This window comes from Etheostoma spectabile, chromosome 13 (assembly GCF_008692095.1).
Source record: "Etheostoma spectabile isolate EspeVRDwgs_2016 chromosome 13, UIUC_Espe_1.0, whole genome shotgun sequence".
In the NCBI taxonomy this organism is placed as follows: Eukaryota; Metazoa; Chordata; class Actinopteri; order Perciformes; family Percidae; genus Etheostoma; species Etheostoma spectabile.
This window is the reverse complement of record NC_045745.1, coordinates 27,915,868-27,934,029: the sequence shown is the minus strand read 5'-3', so window position 1 is coordinate 27,934,029 and position 18,162 is coordinate 27,915,868. Positions and strand designations below refer to the sequence as shown.

The 18,162-nt window shown below is 39.6% G+C and overlaps 2 protein-coding genes across 13 annotated transcripts in view; one reads left to right on the top strand and one right to left on the bottom strand.

Moving 5' to 3' along the window:
* The window catches only part of aifm1 (apoptosis inducing factor mitochondrion associated 1), an 18,570-nt gene extending 10,598 nt beyond the window's left edge, over nucleotides 1-7,972 (bottom strand). The window contains exons 1-10 of one of the 11 annotated variants that reach the window (XM_032533678.1): nucleotides 7,709-7,972; nucleotides 6,101-6,231; nucleotides 5,870-5,990; nucleotides 5,714-5,737; nucleotides 5,164-5,205; nucleotides 5,029-5,115; nucleotides 2,452-2,523; nucleotides 2,180-2,251; nucleotides 2,003-2,071; nucleotides 1,034-1,126 (exon numbers count right to left, since the gene is read on the bottom strand). In XM_032533678.1, coding sequence (XP_032389569.1) covers nucleotides 1,034-1,126; nucleotides 2,003-2,071; nucleotides 2,180-2,251; nucleotides 2,452-2,523; nucleotides 5,029-5,115; nucleotides 5,164-5,205; nucleotides 5,714-5,737; nucleotides 5,870-5,990; nucleotides 6,101-6,231; nucleotides 7,709-7,796 — 799 coding nt within the window. In that variant the 5' untranslated portion in view covers nucleotides 7,797-7,972. Of the gene's footprint in view, nucleotides 1-1,033; nucleotides 1,127-2,002; nucleotides 2,072-2,179; nucleotides 2,252-2,451; nucleotides 2,524-5,028; nucleotides 5,206-5,713; nucleotides 5,738-5,869; nucleotides 5,991-6,100; nucleotides 6,232-7,708 lie in introns of all 11 variants that reach the window. The other 10 variants (XM_032533676.1, XM_032533677.1, XM_032533682.1 and 7 more) reach the window with 10 other exon arrangements.
* Nucleotides 7,973-12,026: 4,054 nt separating this feature from the next.
* tbc1d8b (TBC1 domain family member 8B) overlaps nucleotides 12,027-18,162 on the top strand; it is a 14,333-nt gene continuing 8,197 nt past the window's right edge. For both annotated transcript variants that reach the window (XM_032533550.1, XM_032533549.1), the window contains exons 1-10: nucleotides 12,027-12,297; nucleotides 14,761-14,871; nucleotides 15,039-15,157; nucleotides 15,429-15,654; nucleotides 16,111-16,351; nucleotides 16,655-16,862; nucleotides 16,963-17,130; nucleotides 17,234-17,395; nucleotides 17,619-17,769; nucleotides 17,922-18,136. In XM_032533550.1, the coding sequence (XP_032389441.1) occupies nucleotides 12,171-12,297; nucleotides 14,761-14,871; nucleotides 15,039-15,157; nucleotides 15,429-15,654; nucleotides 16,111-16,351; nucleotides 16,655-16,862; nucleotides 16,963-17,130; nucleotides 17,234-17,395; nucleotides 17,619-17,769; nucleotides 17,922-18,136 (1,728 nt within the window). In that variant the 5' untranslated portion in view covers nucleotides 12,027-12,170. The remainder of the gene's footprint in view (nucleotides 12,298-14,760; nucleotides 14,872-15,038; nucleotides 15,158-15,428; nucleotides 15,655-16,110; nucleotides 16,352-16,654; nucleotides 16,863-16,962; nucleotides 17,131-17,233; nucleotides 17,396-17,618; nucleotides 17,770-17,921; nucleotides 18,137-18,162) is intronic.

Here is an 18,162-nt window from a genome sequence, read left to right as displayed (position 1 = left end):
CATTTTTCCTTCTACTCGTGAAATGTTCTCTTTGCCACTGGTTGCAATACAACCCCAAAATATGATTGATCCACCCCCATGCTTAACAGTTGGACAGAGTTTTTTTCCATTAAATTCTGTGCCTTTTCATCCTCTCCTTTGCTCATTCTGGCCAAAAACTTCTTTTAACCTCATCGGTCCACATAACTTGTTTCCACAATGCATCAGGCTTGTCTATATGTTCATTTGCAAACTTCAAACGCTGATTTTTGTGGTGAGGACATAAAAAGAGGTTTTATTCTGATGACTCTTCCATGAAGACCATGTTTGTACAAGAATCTCTTTAGAGTGGAATGGTGTACCACAACTCCAGTGTCTGCCCGGTCTTTCTGGATGGATCGTGCAGTCAAACGTGGGTTTTGACTTGCTTTTCTCACACTCCCGCAAGCTGTTCTGTCTGATATTTTTCTTGGTGTTCCAGATCTTGCTTTAACTTCCACTGTTCACCGATGACTGCCATGTCTTAATAACATTCTGAACAGAGGATACTGGCATTTGAAAACGCTTTGCTATCTTTTTATAACTTTCTCCAGCTTTGTGAGCATCAACTATTTTCAGTTTAAGTTTTCTAGACAAATGCTTAGAAGAAGCCATGGTGCTGATTGTTGGGGCAAGGACAGATGAGTCTGGGCATTTAAAACCTTAAGATTGGCATCACCTGGTCTTTCCAGACAATGACTGAGAACAATCATGACACGGTCAGTGTGCATGCTATACACTCTGCAGGGTGCCCAAACTTTTGCAGATGCCTTTTTTTTGTTTTCTGTTTTTTTGAAAGTGTAAATGATGGAAATACAATCAAACTTGTTGTGACATATTATTTGAATGTCTAATCTGACATTTGATGCTTTTGAGATTTTTCCATCTTTTCTTGGCTTCTTTATGCACATAAATACAAATCTTTACCTGGGGTGCCCAAACTTTCGAAGCTGAATATTTCCAATTGAATGAGTAAATTTATCAGATCAGAGTATCCTTTCTTCTCAAATCTTACCCTCCTCAACTACAGGTACAGCAGCTGGTTCTGCTGACTCTTCTGGAGATGCTTCTACCACTGGCTCATCTGCTGTTGTTGTTTGTTCTGCTGCTGTTGGCCATAGTATGGGTTAAGATCACATTCTTTACTAAATTATTGGAGGGGAAGACCATCGGGATCCATGCATTTCCTTAGCTTCACCCTGTTAACGTTTAGCAGAGCATGCACACTAACACAATGACAAGTGGAAGATGCCCACTTTGTGATACACTTCTACAGACGTACATACTGTATACCATCATGGAGCGGATTATGGAGTTGTATGTATGTGTTGACAGTGTCACTGCTGATTTTTACTCAAGCGTGTCTTACCACACTGCCGTTTTCTGTTCTACGACTTCTGTTTTAAATTAGAAACTGCTGTGAATACATTTTGCATCTTAGACACAGCATGAAAAACGTTCGGAGGTAAGAAACAAAATTCACCTCAGAGGGCAACTTCCAATTATGAACAGTACTACCACAACAACAGTATAAACATTTTTTTCAGTACTATCCTAAGACAAAGTTTGACACATTCACAGAAAATAAACAGGAAGGGTTGGATTTGATATCACAAATATGACGAAGCACACCAGGAGCTAAGATATTTGTAGAAAGAAAACTCCAACGACTATGTGCCACAAAATAGAAGTTTCATAATTCAGAATGGAGGTGGGTATATGAGTGTCCAAAGTTATAGTGAAACAGAAATACATTTTTTCACAAGTGAGATTAACCTTTATCCTTATAAGAATCCAAACAATGTAGTAAAAAAAAAAAAAAAAAGAAAAGACATGGACAAGCAGGGAGAAAAGCTGTAATGAGAAAAAGATGCTTAAAATATTTATAGAAGAAAAGGTGTTTAAAATTAACATTAACAAATTAGGAAAAGTATGGGTGTCTGCCCACCTCCCCGCTCCAAACGAGGCTAAGCTATGGTCTTACCACTCTGTGCCACAACTTCAGGTTGAGGCTCGGTTGGCTCTGCTGCGGGGCTTTCTGCTGCTGCAGGTTCTGTTAGTATAACCGGAGCATTAACCAGTTAAGACTAAATCAACCCACAGACGTAGTAAATGTACAGTACGTCAATGGTTCCATGCACAGGTCTGACTAGGTGCTTACCACTCTCCACAACAGGCGCAGGGGGCAGCTCTGTAAGCTCAACTGGGGATGGCTCAGAGGGGGGTGATGGTTCTGGTAGTATAGTGGCAAAGTTACATAATAATCTTGGATGTGCACTAACAGTTAATGTGTGAAATCCATCTTTATTGTAGTGTGTATCTACTACACAGCCTAATGTCAGATGGACAAGCACATGTAGATGCACCTGAATATATTGCCAATTGAATGAGTAAGTTAATTAGATTAGAGTATCCTTTCTTCTCAAATCTTACCCTCCTCAACTACAGGTACAGCAGCCGGTTCTGCTGACTCTTCTGGGGATGCTTCTACCACTGGCTCATCTGCTGTAATCCATAGTATAGGTTAAGATCACATTCTTTACTAAATTATTGGAGGGGACGACCATCGGGATCCATGCATTTTCTCAGCTTCACCCTCTTAACCTTGAGCAGAGCATGCACACTTACACGACGACAAGTGGAAGCTGCCCACTGTGTGGTCTAAAGAGAGTAGTCCACATCATACCAACAAATGTAACAGTTATATTTGAAAGAAATAATATCAAGGAGCTGAGCATGGATTTTATCAGTTGTCAGTGATGTCCACAAGTACCAGGGACCTTTCTGTTTTATAAACTACTGTGAAGACATTTTGGATCTTACACACAGCATGAAAAACATCACAAAGAAATACAATCAACTTCAAAGGGCAGCTTCCAATTATGAAAAACACTATCATATTTACGGCGGGAAAAGTACTATCCTAGGACAAAATAACACAAAGTTTGACATTCACAAAAAATGTCAGACAGGAAGATTCCAATTGAAATCACAAATATAACAAAGCACACCAGGAGCCAAGATATTTGTAGAAAATACAAACAACCCCAACAACTGTGTCCCACAAAAAGTATTATAGTTCAGAACGAAGGTGAGTATGTGAATGTCCAAAGTTGTACTGAAGTGTAAAGGTTAGAGGACACAAATGAAACCCAACAGAACTGAGCATGACAAATGCATCACTTAATACAAAAAAGTACAATTTAAAACAATAAACACATGCAAGAGAGCAAAGACAGCAACCTAAAAACAATGCAAGTTTAGAATATCCAGAGGGCCTCATGTGTAAATATATAGTATATATATATATATATATATATATATACAGTATAGTGGGGAGAATAAGTATTTGATACACTGCCTATTTTGCAGGTCTTCCTACTTACAAAGCATGTGGAGGTCTGTAATTTTTACACGTCAACTGTGAGAGACTGAATCTAAAACAAAAATCCAGAATATCACGTTGTATGAATTTTAAATAATTAATTTGCATTTTATTGCATGACATAAGTATTTGACACATCAGAAAAGCAGAACTTAATAATTGGTACAGAAACCTTTGTTTGCAATTACAGAGATTATACGTTTCCTGTAGTTGTTGACCAGGTTTGCACACGCTGCAGCAGGGATTTTGGCTCACTCCTCCATACAGACCTTCACCAGATCCTTCAGGTTTCGAGGCCGTCGCTGGGCAATACAGACTTTCAGCTCCCTCCAAAGATATTCTATGACCTTGAGATGCTTCTTACGGAGCCACGCTGGTCATGCTGGAAGACCCAGCCACGACCCATCTTCAATGCTCTTACTAAGGGAAGAAGGTTGTTGGCCAAGATCTCACGGTAAATGGCCCCATCCATCCTCCCCTCAATACGCAGCAGTCGTCCTGTCCCCTTTGCAGAATAGAATCCCCAAAGAATGATCTTTCCACCTCCATGCTTCACGGTTGGGATGGGGTTCTTTGGGTTGTACTCATCTGTCTTCTTCCTCCAAACACAGCGAGTGGAGTTTAGACCAAAAAGCTCTATTTTTGTCTCATCAGACCACATGACCTTCCCCATTTCTCCTCCGGATCATCCAGATCGCACTGGCAAAATTCCCTGGCTTGAGCAGGGGGACCTTGCATGTGCTGCAGGATTTTAATCCATGGCATAGTGTGTTACTAAAGGTTTTCTTTGAGACTGTGGTCCCAGCTCTCTTCAGGTCACTGACCAGATCCTGCCGTGTAGTTCTGGGCTGATCCCTCACCTTTCTCATGATCATTGAGGCCCCACAAGGTGAGATCTTGCATGGAGCCCCAGACCAAGAGAGACTGACATCATCTTGAACTTCTTCCATTTTCTAATAATTGCGCCAACAGTTGTTGCCTTCTCACCAAGCTGCTTGCCTATTGTCCTGTAGCCCATTCCAGCCTTATGCAGGTCTACAATTTTATCCCTGATGTGTAAAGGGTTAATCCAGCTCTCTTGTCTTGGCCATTGTGGAGAGGTTGGAGTCTGTTTGATTGAGTGTGTGGAGAATAGGAGGGCTTCTTAAAGAAAAACTAACAGGTTTGTGAGAGCCGGAATTCTTACTGGTTGGTAGGTGATCAAATACTTATGTCATGCAATAAAATACAAATTAATTATCTAAAAATCATACGATGTGATTTTCTGGATTTTTCTTTTAGATTCTGTCTCTCGCAATTGAAGTGTACCTATGATAAAAATTACAGACCTCTTCATGCTTTGTTATTTGTGTGTGTGCATGTATATACACCCAAACACAATTTACCTAATGTGTTACACTTATGAGCAGGGTATGAAGAAATGAAAAGACAGGTGTGTTTTAGAGCCTGCTTTCTTTTGCACTAACCTGACTTTACAAGTCGGTGTCACATTTCTGACACCTTAGTTCTCTTTAAAGTTTAGTATGTGTCCAAAGTGTAATTGAATTATTCAAACAAACAATGTTTATAAAGGAGGAACATGTTACGCATGCATGTAGTGGTATATAGAAAAGAATGCAGACAACCTGGGGGTAGTTCAGTTGTTTCGGGAACCGCTACTTCAGCATCAGGGGCCGGGGGGCTTGGCTCTTCTGGTGAAGGTGCTGCTTCAGATTCTAGTGAAGGTGCTGCTTCAGGTTCTAGTGAAGGTGCTGCTTCAGGTTCTAGTGAAGGTGCTGCTTCAGGTTCTGGCTCTAGGATGACTGAAAGAGAAATAAACAGAGTTATCAAACATGAGCTATGGAATGATTAACTAAAGACTGATATTCAACCCAGTTTCTTTTGTGTGACATTCAGAAGATGTATTATCAGTAAGACAAATGGTTTAAGGTAAGTCATTTAAACTAATCCACCACTAATCTAAATTAAGTTTGTTTTGTAGTCTCACAGAAGCTAAACTGTGCACTGTAGAGTCAGCTGACTGCAAACCGACTTACACCAAATAATATTGACAATATTTATGACATAAAAATAATCCCTTTACTTTCCACTTAAAAGAGTGACAATGCTGTGTCACTCTTTTAAGTGAAAGGGCTTTTTATTTTTTCAATACAGGCATTGCTTTTAAGATATTTGTAGCTTATAACCAATCTCTTTGTTCATTGTAATGAATGTATCATAGATGTATCATTAACTTGTTAACAGAGTTGGAGATTGAGCTATAAATGTTAAGATAAATATCTACTCAGAATTGAAATAACAATCACTCACCCTCTGTTTCAGTGGCATCCACAGCAAAAAAAAAAAACAAGAAAAAACTGGGAAATTCTAATCGATCAGAACCACAAAAAAAAGGTATCACAGTGGTAAACTGTGGTACCTTTTAGAAACAAAATGTATCATTAAAATCATTTATAACTTGCTCACCAGAAGGCTCTGACTGGATGGGGGTGGCTGGCTCTGCCGTGGCTCTTTTATATGATCTGGATGAAATTTCCTCAATACGGTCCTGATATCTTTGGCTGTCTCCCTTGACAGTTCGGTATGTCTGCGAAAACCAAAGTTTTTTAACCACGAGTGTTTGCAAACTGACTGCAACCGATTACTTATGATTTGAAATACATGCACTGTAGGTTATGACGGACTAAGCTTACTCACGTATATTGCACCACCAACGCAGGCTGCTCCAACCAGAAGGATGTACAGCTGGTTTTCCCTGCCTCCCCCTGCAGGCCCGGTGGACATGTGAGCCACAGGTACACATGCTGGTATTCTGCTACTGGTTAACCCTGTAAACAATTTGACAAACAACAAAATTATAAATTTGTAAAAACGGCATCAATTTCAGTCCAACAACTTTGACGGTGCTCACAAAAGTAACCCAATTGGAGGTCAACCATAGTTGCAGTAGCCTACTTCTCCAATACACACATGACTAATAGCCCTACACTACACTTGGACTTATAGAAGAAATGTTCTATGTTTTTTCAAAATATAGTTTTCCTGTATGGCGGAAAACACTAAAACTGGAGCATTTTCCACAGCTGGAGATGCTCTCAAATCATTGTTTTTGTTTATGTTGATCAGGTTTATCAGGGGGCAGCTATCTGACTGACAATGTCACTTAATCAAATGATGTATTCATTGCTCAGTCAGTAACATCTCATTGTGCTATTTGGCTGGACACTAACAACAATGAGGCCAGACGTAACAAGAATAAAGCATTTCTTTTCTATAGTTTAAAGCGTGTTAAAAGGTGCCTGCAGTTAATGTATACAAAAATAAACACAGCCATGACATCAGCTGTCTGGCTAGCCATTAAGTTTGAAGGTGAGGGATAGATTGTTAGCCTGGTGAAAATGTGGAATACTCAGAGTGCTAGAAAAGTGTAAACTATCTGTGTAAATGCTGCAGACTGTGTGATATATTTACAAAATATTACCTGTGGATGTTGACATAAAACATGTCTTACTACAAGTTCTTCAATTAAAGCATATTATTGCTTATTTGCAATGTAATATCAAAGATTGCGGTAATATTACATATGGGTTTAAATTCCTCCTAAATGAAGGGCCTGGCACACGTTGGTGTGTGTATATGTATGCTCCGGAATCCTTGTGAGTTTAAAGACTTGAATCCTCATTATAATCAACCCCTCTCATTCCTGTCATAACTCCCCACTGCTTCCTTTCTTCATCCAGATTCAACCAATCTACAGGCATCCTCTGCAGAAGGATTTAGTTTGTGCACGCTGTGCTTTTTCTTTCAGGGTCACAAGGGGCTGAAAAGACACCGTGATCCAAACCAAAGTCAGTCTATGCAAGCATGGTCAAATCTGTATAGACTATGGCGTAACAACTGTAATAAGCATGGCGTTACCAGCACTGAATCAAAATCAATGTATGACAGTGAAGTGAGATTATATTGCATTCAATCGTTGCTTTCTGCAATTAGGCATTAGGTGAGACCAACCATGTAGCTAGTGCAATATGGTTTAAGGTAACCTAGTTTTCGAAGTGCCATTGGCTTCTGCATGCTTCCATTTGCTAATTAGCTCAGTTAATATTAGCTTTGTAAGAGCCAACCGAAGGTCAAAATACTTACTAAGCTAACATTACAGAAATATACCACGTCTGATTTAAGAAATAGTCAACATTGTGCAATATCATGCTACAGGCAATGTGTGTTTGAATTGAATGAAACAAGGAGACACCAAGTTACCGTAACGTTTATCAACGTTTGTTAGTCAACTTAACGTAACGTTACCTGTTCTTCTCACATTCTGTCGGCACACAGTTGAGGAAGCTCTAGCAAGTGGTGCAAGCTTTTTCCATACAGTTCTACATTTCAGCATTGTGGCTCAGCTGCGCTGTAACGGTTCCAAGTTTACTAGCCGACTTCTCGGTCGGAAACACTAGCTATAGTTAACGTTATTCAGCCCTACACCGGTACACAACTAGCTAGCAGCACCGCGCTATAGGCTACACGCCAAGGCCAGAGACAGGTCATACGTTTCAGGAGAGTCATGGGTAATTGTAAAGACTCTTGGACCACGTAAGATTGTTCACCAGTGGAAAACTAAGTAGGACAACGGCTTTGGAAGAAAGATGGCGTCGCCGAACAAACAGTTTCGTTAAAAGTCTTGAATAAATTGACACATTTTGCTGTTATTTTTGTGCTATGATGGATCAGAGCAGTTTATTCACTTAGCCACATAGTACACTTGTGTCCTTTCAGATTCAATTGTTGTAATATAAGCTGTTACACCAAGTCGACGCTGTTTCGGGCTCTTTATTTCAATACTCTTTGGTCACTGACGTGTACCGTGTTTTTCTTCTCGACATTTCTACAGGTTACATGCTTACATGCAACCAAAGTGTAATGCTGCCCTCTACAGTTTATTTAACATTTTATTTTGACTAGACCTTGTCATGTTTTGGAAATGTAAGCTGTGTGTGGTTGTAATGTAGGCCAAATCTTCATTTTGTTTTCATCATGAATGCATAAAACCTCACTGAGTCACTATAAAATTTGAAATAACACAAACTAGATAATTATCACAATGTGGTGGTTGCTCAAGGAAAAGAGATAAAAATGCTTCTGTTTATAGAATACATATTTATAAATTGACTGCAATCAACTGGAGAATGCTAATTCTGAAAGTTCACAACATCTTCTGCAGTTGACTTAAATTGGTCCGGTAAATCGTTAATATTAAGGCAGATGATTGTTCATGATAAGAAATCCTTTTTTATTTTGACAGAAAGGAAATCTAAACTGGTGATATGAGATAAGCGATTGATGACATATAATTGTTTTTATTGATTAGATAAGTTATAAGGTAAGCTTCTCTCATGAGATAAAAGAAAATGTTATAGCAAACAAGCTATGTATATCATATCAACATTGTGACTTTTATATGGTATAGTGATGTATAACCGCATCTTTTAGAGTAACACAAGCAAATAGAGAAAGGAAAAGCTTGATAAGTCATCAGACTCAGCGTAGTTGAATGCGGAATACTATGCATCAACTTAATGGATGTATGGATACAATTAGGCTATGTGTGGCATGTAGGCTATGATGTATGGTGAATGATGCCTAGTATACTTTGTGTCAGAGAGAGAGAGAGAGAGAGAGAGAGAGAGAGAGAGATTGTAGCCACCATCGTCCATGCATTCAGGAACAAGGGTCCCGTAGGCCTACGGCCCTTTGCAGCAGGGCATCAGAGCACTCCTCCTCTTCTCAATGGGAGTGCGGAGGCTACATGAATGAGGAAATGTAATCTATTTACAAACTATTTTAGGGAGGTTCAATGATGTCACTAATGACATCCTCTGTGTGGTCAACCCTCAACTCACAGATAGCCCCATATAGAAGTTAGCCTAAACTCAAGCAGATTTTTGACTTCCAAGGCTAACTGGCTGTGGCTCAGTGGTAGAGCGGTTGCCTGCCAATCGAAAGGTTGGTGGTTCAATCCCTGGCCCTGCAGTCCCATGTCAAAGTGTCCTTGGGCAAGACACTGAACCCCGAGTTGCCCCTAGTGCTGCGCATTGGAGTGTGAATGTGTGTTAGTGTTTATCTGATGAGCAGGTGGCACCTTGTATGGCAGCCTCGGCCACAGTGTATGAATGTATCCTGCACTATGTAAAAGCGCTTTGAGTAGTCGTTAAGACTAGAAAAGCGCTATGTAAATACAGCACATTTGCATTTGCTAACTTCAGCACAGACAGTCATCAATCTGATCATGCTCAATTTGATTAATAATTATGAAATATTGTTGAGAGCAGCAGGTGGAGTTAGAGGAAGGGTCACTAATGTCATTCACATCAGCTCCTCTCATAAAGTTTAATGAGCCGAGACTTCAGCAGCAACTCTTCTTGATGGCAGGACAAGCAGCCAGACATAAATGTCCTGTTTACTAGAAAAGATGAGTCATGACGTCACACTGATGAAGCAGGACGAGACGTCAACAGTGACAAAGATAATATGCTACTACTCCCAAAAACAAAATTAATTTGACATCAAAATAATTATTGAAACAATAATGTGAGTAGGCCAACATCCTGTATAGCTCACATCCTTCCAAGGAAAAAAATATACACTCCCCTAAATATTAGTATGTGCAATCCAAATATGAATATAAACCCAGTTATATTTTCCAAGGCAGATCTGAGTTTCTGTTTCAATTATGTCTGTGGGCTACATGTTGTAGTAGGCTACAAACGGGAGTTTAAAAAAAAGAATTATTATGAATTGATATCTACTGTAAATAGGCTGTGTCTGGCTGCTTACATGATGCACAGCATGAGAACTACTCCTAATAATCCTGCTGACACCACAGACTTGATGTAAATGATCCAAATCAGGAAACCAGTTCCCTTTTTCCAAATAAAGGAGACCTTAATGCAACAGCAATGGCGTTTTCTTTGACGCAACAGTTTACCAAAGGCCCTTTCCTGTTTCAGCATGACATCTCCTTGCGCAAATCAAGGTCCATTAAGAAACAGTTTTCTGAATTTTGTGTACAAGAACCTAACTGGCCTGCACAGAACCACAACCTCAACCGCAATCTAGCTTCACCAAAAGAGTGGAGGCTTTTAGTGCCTAAGGATTTGAAGTGAGATCAACAGTCACCTATGGGTGTCATGTTTAGGTGTCAAAATATTTGACCACATAGTGTAATTTCAGACACTTCACCAGAATTCACTTTCAAGTCCCAATGCTTCTGCCAGAAGTTAACATCAATCTGTAGCCTACCACTCACACCATAAATAAAAGTTGGGGAGGAGTTATTCGTTTTGCTGATGTGTTAAAAAAAAATAACTTCCTGGCAAGTGAATTAGCCATCATCTCATTTCCTCAATAAAGCAACAATCATGTAAGTCTTGTGTGTTACATTTCACAGCATGATTGCATGAGTTCAACCAGTCATGTTTACACACCACACACTTAGTTTTTACATCTATTAGTGCTCAATTAATCACCACCATGATATGTTTCATAATTAGATCCAGCACAGCATAGATCCATGTATCTTGTACAGTTTTACAGTTAACATTTGTAGATGAGGTTACGTCTTTAAAGTGTAGGCTATTTGCTATTAAGGTTTGTAGTAGTGAAAGAGACAATGAAATAAAAGCATTAAAATGCATGCTTAATTTCCAATCCAAGTTACTCAAATGAATCCAAGATCACCAAGACCTGCTGATTTGTATGATGATACTGTTAGAGTTTCCCTTGCATTTAGGAAGCAAACTGATATACAGTATGACTGCTGATAAGTAAAATGTGTGCAACCTCCCCTACTGTGTAGCTATTGTATGCCCTGTGAGCACTTTGTGTCTTTGATAATAAAAATAGTTGGTCTGTATACATCTTTTAATGTATCTATATTTCAACAACAACAACAACAACAACAACAACAATAATAATAATAATAATAGTAATAATAATAATGACAATAATAAGCCTAATAATATTGGTGTAAACAATACACAATTCAGTATAAAATAGTTTTTTTTGCCACAGTGTAAAATGTGTAAGAAATACAGTAAACGTTTATCAATTAGATAAAGATAGGCAAGATGATACATCAAAGTCAGAAACGTAGGCTAAATATAGAGCAAACACTGTAACAAGTTCATTGGAATAATAGGCTGTATTACAGTGCAACATATTATTATAGTTGGTCTAAAATACAGAAATGGAAATGGCAGTAAGGGAAAACTAAAACTGAGACATGTACTTTTTACACCTCGCTTTCTTTGGAAAAAATAATTTATGTACATGCCTAAAACCTCTCTTAATCGTCTTTTATTTTGAGTTATTTAGAAATGGGTCAGAAAAAAAACACCTAGGCCTACTGTATGTTTAAATAATGCAGAAAAAAAAACATGAAAGATGTGATCACAACCCAAAAGTATTAGCTAGTCAATTATTTAACAACTATATTTTGCGGTTTGGATGAGATTTTTGCTTGCTCCCCATTTCATTCATGAAAAAGCTGCTCCTGGACATGCTTCCTGAGAATGAATCTCATAGGACCGCCTTCTCGTCAGAAACTACAATCCCAGAATGCCCTGCAGAATTGGCAACATTTCTTGTCGACGTGGGAAGGGAGGGATTCGGACACAAACAAACGGCCACGGGTTTGATGTTGGGCTATGTTACAGATAAATGTGACATGTCAGGTGTGTTTGATAGATAACTCCGTGACATTTTAAACATGTGGCTCCAACCTGATGAGAATCTGCTGAAAAACGCGTTTAAATTATGGGTCACCGAGGAGGATAACGAGTATTTCGTACTGCAAAGGAGACGGGGTTACGGAGAAGGTGGAGGCGGTTTGACAGGTAACGTTAACGGTTATGTTATATTATCACCTCCTGGCATGTGTAGGACAGCCGCTGCGTCTTCGCCGCACCATGTTTTAACAAATGAGTTATTAACGGGGTTTCTTCGCCATACGTCTGCATAGCTGTGCTGTCTGTCGTGTATAGGGCGGGTGCTGTATCCTCCTCGTCTAGCTACAGAAAAAAATCCTCATAGCAACAGGTAACGTTATAAGCCAAGTGTCAAAATTACACGCGACAGTAGGTTTCTGAACAACTGGTTTATCTTATTGACACGCCAGCTCGCAAGAGTAAAAGGTCTTTGAGTGAAGTCTACGTCTCAAAAAAGTAGGTTTGTTTATAGAGTTGACAGGAGGTAACATGGGTAAAAGTCTTCCACTACTCAGTTAATTTCATTTCCTGCTGATTTTACTCCCCAGTGCCTGTGGTTAGGTAACAGGCTGCAAAGGCCTAAAAACTTTGAGCCATTATTGTGTGAGATTTAGAATCAAGTCACAGTACCATGCAGCAGACACAGCCCTACATTTTGTTTGTCAGTTTGGGAATATTTGTACCACTTTCTCCGTGAAGCTAGAAATATAAGAGAAAACCTTTGCATTTATTGCCACTGTAGTGACTGCAGTGTCAGGGACTGCTGCCTTGTCTGGGCAATACACACGTCAGCGGCTTTGTGGAGACATGTATGCGTAGCTGAGTTCTCACACTGTCATTTAGGTTATAGGCTATTTTAGCATTGCTAAAATCAGAGGCAAGATTTTTAAAGCATGGAAAGGAGAGAAACCTAGTTGTTTTTGCGGGCTCTCAGAACTTTTGTATAGCAGCTTTCCCCGATTTTTTTGTTTTTGTTTTGTTTTTGCTACGGCAATGTGAATAATGTACAGGATATGACAAGAAAACACATGTAAGGTATAATTGGCCAGCAATATTTTTTAGCTGACACATTGATCAGATCATTTTAAATGACAAGTCTCAGCTAAGGAAATGTCCGTCATGGGTTGCAGTACTCCATATAGTTTATTATGAATTTTTATTTATTTACTTCTATTGAACTGTTTGGATTATTTCCTTACTGGAAGCCAAGTAACCCCTGATGGACAATAACTAAGCGCACATGTTGTGCCAGTTTTAGGAAGGAGTGGTGCAGTATGCTCAATGTAACTAGTTGAACTGTTAAAACCAAAACAATCTGTCAGAATCAGAATCAGAATCAGCTTTATTCGCCAGGTATGAGGACACATACGAGGAATTTGTCTTTGGAGCATTGTTACTCACACTGTGCTTACACATACATATCAACCAAACAGAAATAAACACACTAATATATCCACAATATATACATACTCTAAACAGAAACAATATAGAGGCATGAGTGCAATGAGGAGATCAATAAATATTTAAATGTGCGTAGTGCAAGGGTACTGGGATAAATAGTAATTAGGTTATTTATATTCATATGACAGTAGCACATGTATGAACATATGAACAGTGTGTGTGTGTGTGAACTCTTGAAAATAGTGGCACCCCCTTTAAATCAGGCAACATCAAGTTGTCTGATTTAAGACACAGACACGGCCTTAACCATCTAACTGCATGACATTATTTACTGACTTGGATCTTTAAAAACTATTGTCACCTGCCACTATAAAAGTGATGCTTGTAATACCACCAATGACTGTAACCTACACTTTCTAAGCACATGCCACAGTGGGGCCACTGTAAGGTAATTACTAGATAATGAATGTTAATGAATGATGTTCTAGCTGAAGAGAAAATGGGAAGGCCAATGTTCTGATTAGCTGGTTTAATGATGTAAAGGTTAAATACTACCCGATGGTAGTTGAAGCCATCTCCCGCACAAAAGCCTTTTATGTCTGAAGTATCTTTTATGTGTTTATGTCTATGCTCTACTGTATAATGTCGTTCTACACCGGTTAAAATCTAATACATTATCTGTGTTTGATCTCTTGAATCCTCACTAGTACAACATATGTTCAGCCGGCAGGCTGGTATAATGCTGATGCAGTGCATTAGTGTGGTTTCACTGCAACCTTGTTAATTATTCAAGGAGGGCATGTCAAAGAGAAGTTATGGTAAAAGATTTAGCGCATTTTAGTTTGGCTGTGTGTTAGGGTTAGATCCTATTTCTACACTTCCAGTATGAGTATAAAGGCACAGTCTGCAAACCAAATACTGAAAAAAAGATTGATTGATAGGTCTGGGGATAAACAACTAACATTATGCCGTAGCAAAATTAGCTGAGGTTTGTTTATCAGTAAATGCAGCAGTTAAACAACAGTTTGACATTGATTTGTCAATAATAAAACAATGAAAGGTTGTTATTTTCGCTCTTAGTTTTTGAATATTATATCTGGTATTTGTTTTTCAGATTTTGTTAGGGTTGACTTGGCTGAAGATCATGTGTGACACCGATGGTTAAAAATATTGATGCACTTTATGTTACAGGCCTCCTTGTGGGAACTCTGGATACTGTGTTGGACTCCACATCCAAAGTTGCTCCCTACCGCATTCTACACCACACACCCGACTCACAAGTGTATTGGACCATAGCATGTGGTATGTTGCTGTATATTCATCTTTTCCTGGAAAAATGTTCAATAGTGCTGTCTAATTATTACTGTAGGTTTGAAAAAAAGTTCAATTTAAGACATTTGACAGTTAAAAACAACAACAACCCAAACATGATATTTGACTTGCTTTTTTGTCTCTTGACTTTGGTTCAGGTGTCACCAAAGAGGAGATTGTTCAGCACTGGGATTGGCTGCAGCAGAACATCATGAGGACACTCTCTGTTTTTGACTCCAGCGAAGACATCACCAGCTTTGTACAGGGAAAGATTAGAGTAAGAACTTATTGTCATGCTATAAAATATTTTATATGATAAACATTACTCTAACGGTCGGTTACTTAAACCTGATTATTTGGAGTTGTTCTTCTGGACACTTAGCAAATAAGTAAGTGTGCGTTTGTCACCAAGAGCAAAATCTACATTACACACAGTCCTTTTTCCATTGTTGACATAAAGATGTTGATTCAAGCAGCTTCAAGGAAGATTGTGCACTGTAATATTATCACCCTCAGTCTGAAGTAACCCTCAATGTTTAATGTGTTAGGGTCTTATTGCTGAGGAGGGGAAATCATCCCTGGTGCAGGAGGAAGATCCCGAGAAGTTCCGAGAAGCACTTTTGAGGTTTGAGAAGTGGTTTGAGCTGCCACCGAAGGAAAAACTGGTCACATATTACTCATGCAGCTACTGGAGAGGCAAAGTGCCCTGTCAGGGCTGGCTCTACCTCAGCACAAACTTCCTCTGCTTCTATTCATACCTGCTGGGAGCTGAGGGTAAGCCATTTCGATGACATTTATTAACATGAGCAGCAACTTATCTTTTTTTTCTTTTCTCGATTGGTAGTAACAAAGACTTTGTTAACTCCTGATGGCCACCATAGATGACATTTATGGTCTAAACTGAACATTATTTGAAAATGTTTTCATTAGAAAATAGCTACAGGTGATTACAGGTTCTATATTGTGGAAAATGATCATAGCAGACCTAATAATGTAAAGCAATGTGGATTAAAGATAACACTGAATTCAATGACACCAAATTAAATTTAAAGATTTTTTTCTGTATCAATTCTTTATAATGGCACCATGAAATATGTTGTTGATTAAATATATTATTATATTTAAATTATTGAGAAATTGGACTTACCCATTCATTCAAGATCCTTGTCTTTCCTACTGTTTAGCAATTAATCACTAATTTAATTTGAATGTATTGTGATGACTCTGCAGTGAAACTAATCATCTCCTGGGATGAGATCTGGAGGCTGGAGAAGACCTCTAACGTCATCCTGACTGAGAGCATCCATGTCTTGGCTCATGGGGAGGATCACTACTTCTCCATGCTGATGCACCTTAATGAAACATTTGTTATCATGGAACAGCTGGCTGACTACTCCATCAAGCGCCTTTTTGATAAAGAGGCCTTCCAGAGAGAGCCAGCGCTCTCCGACCCCATGCAAATTACCAAGAGGTACTGCCTTTCTCCTGCACTGCACAGCTTGACATGATCTTTTTAGTGCTTGCTGCCAGATTGAAGAACCAGAGTAAACATAATGTCTGACTTACATCGAAAAGCATTTGTGTTTGTGTTAACCTGCCTGGAGTGGTTGAAAGGTCATACAGTGACAGATATTTTAAAGTAAACTAATGGTTACTTTGACCATTTTGACTACATTCTCATCCAGACTTACATTGTGTGAGTCTGGGTGTTCTTAGAAAACTCAAACGTGAGCTTCTGCTCATGACATTCTCTTCTGCTTTACTTCCCCCACAGAGGCCTCGAAGCGCATGCAAAGAGTGAGCAGTTCCGGACATTTTTCAGGCTTCCCAAAGAGGAGAACCTGTTAGAGGTGCATGAGAGCTTCCTGTGGGTGCCCTTCAGCCATTTTAACACACTTGGCAAGATCTGTCTGTCTGAGAACTACCTGTGTTTCGCCAGCCAAGATGGAAGCCAATGCCATGTCATCATTCCAATGAGAGAAGTAAAGTGAAACTGGATTGTTGAAAACACTGCCAATAACATCTCAAATAGCACCCTGCATACTGATGAATCTGTGGTCTGCCAACATTGCCTTCTTCCAGGTTATTAATGTTGAGAAGTCAGACTCCAGCAGCAGGGCTTTAACGGTGTGTGTGCGTGGCAAGAAGGCGCTGCGTTTCGCCGAGGTGCGGGACTACCAGCGACTTGCCAACTCAATCCGTAGCAAGTGTGGGATAAGTGCGAGCCCTCAGCACTCTGCATCATCGGACGTAATGTGTTTGAACCCTTATTTTCTTTGTGACGCATTGCACTCTTTACTTACAGTTACCAGTGCTTTCTGACATTGACATATGATATGCATTTATGACTAAGGCCATACGAGGCGCGTGCCAGTCCCTCATCAATCACTTTGAGGACAACCCAGAGGACGTAACACTGATGGTAGGACAGAAAGACAGCAGCAAGGCTGTAAGCACCGAGGCCCTCATGACTGTTTTCCACCCCCAGGATGTTGAAAACCTTGACCCCAAAATGGTAAATATCAAAGTTTCTTTCAAATTAAACATAACGCTTGTTTTCAGCAGCATTTAATTCACCAGAACCTTCTTACGCTCTGCAGGTTTGGGGGTTTCTAATCAATTCTGAGGTGGACATAGATAAAAATGAAGCATGCATCTGTTTAGAAATACAACCAGTTTTAGCAGTGTTGCAGAGCAATTAGAATAACACTCTGGTTTGTGCTACATGTGCATGACAGCTTAAAGAAAAGATGAAGGAACAGTCTTGGAACATCCATTTTTCTGAATATGGACGTGGCACAAGTATGTTCTTCACCAGAAAGACACGAGACCTGATTGTTCGTGGTGTTCCTGAGGCCTTGAGAGGGGAGCTGTGGATGCTCTTTTCAGGTAGTTATACAGCAGACATCGCTGCGTGTACAGTAAGGTATAAACAGTGTCAGTGATTTGGGAACGAAGCCCTGCCTGATTGAAAGTGTTAAATACTAAAGTTCACATCTGTGCAGCATCTGTTTTTGGACTGACTGGTTCTGCCTCTGTAGGAGCTGTGAACGACATGGCCACTCATCCCGGCTATTACACTGATCTGGTTGAACAGTCTCTGGGCACAAGCACTTTGGCGACGGATGAGATCGAGAGAGACTTGCACCGCTCTCTGCCAGAGCACCCTGCCTTTCAGAGTGACACTGGAATCTCAGCTCTACGCAGAGTGCTCACTGCCTATGCATACAGGAACCCTAAAATTGGCTATTGCCAGGTACTTTGATTTGTTGTTTTTAACAG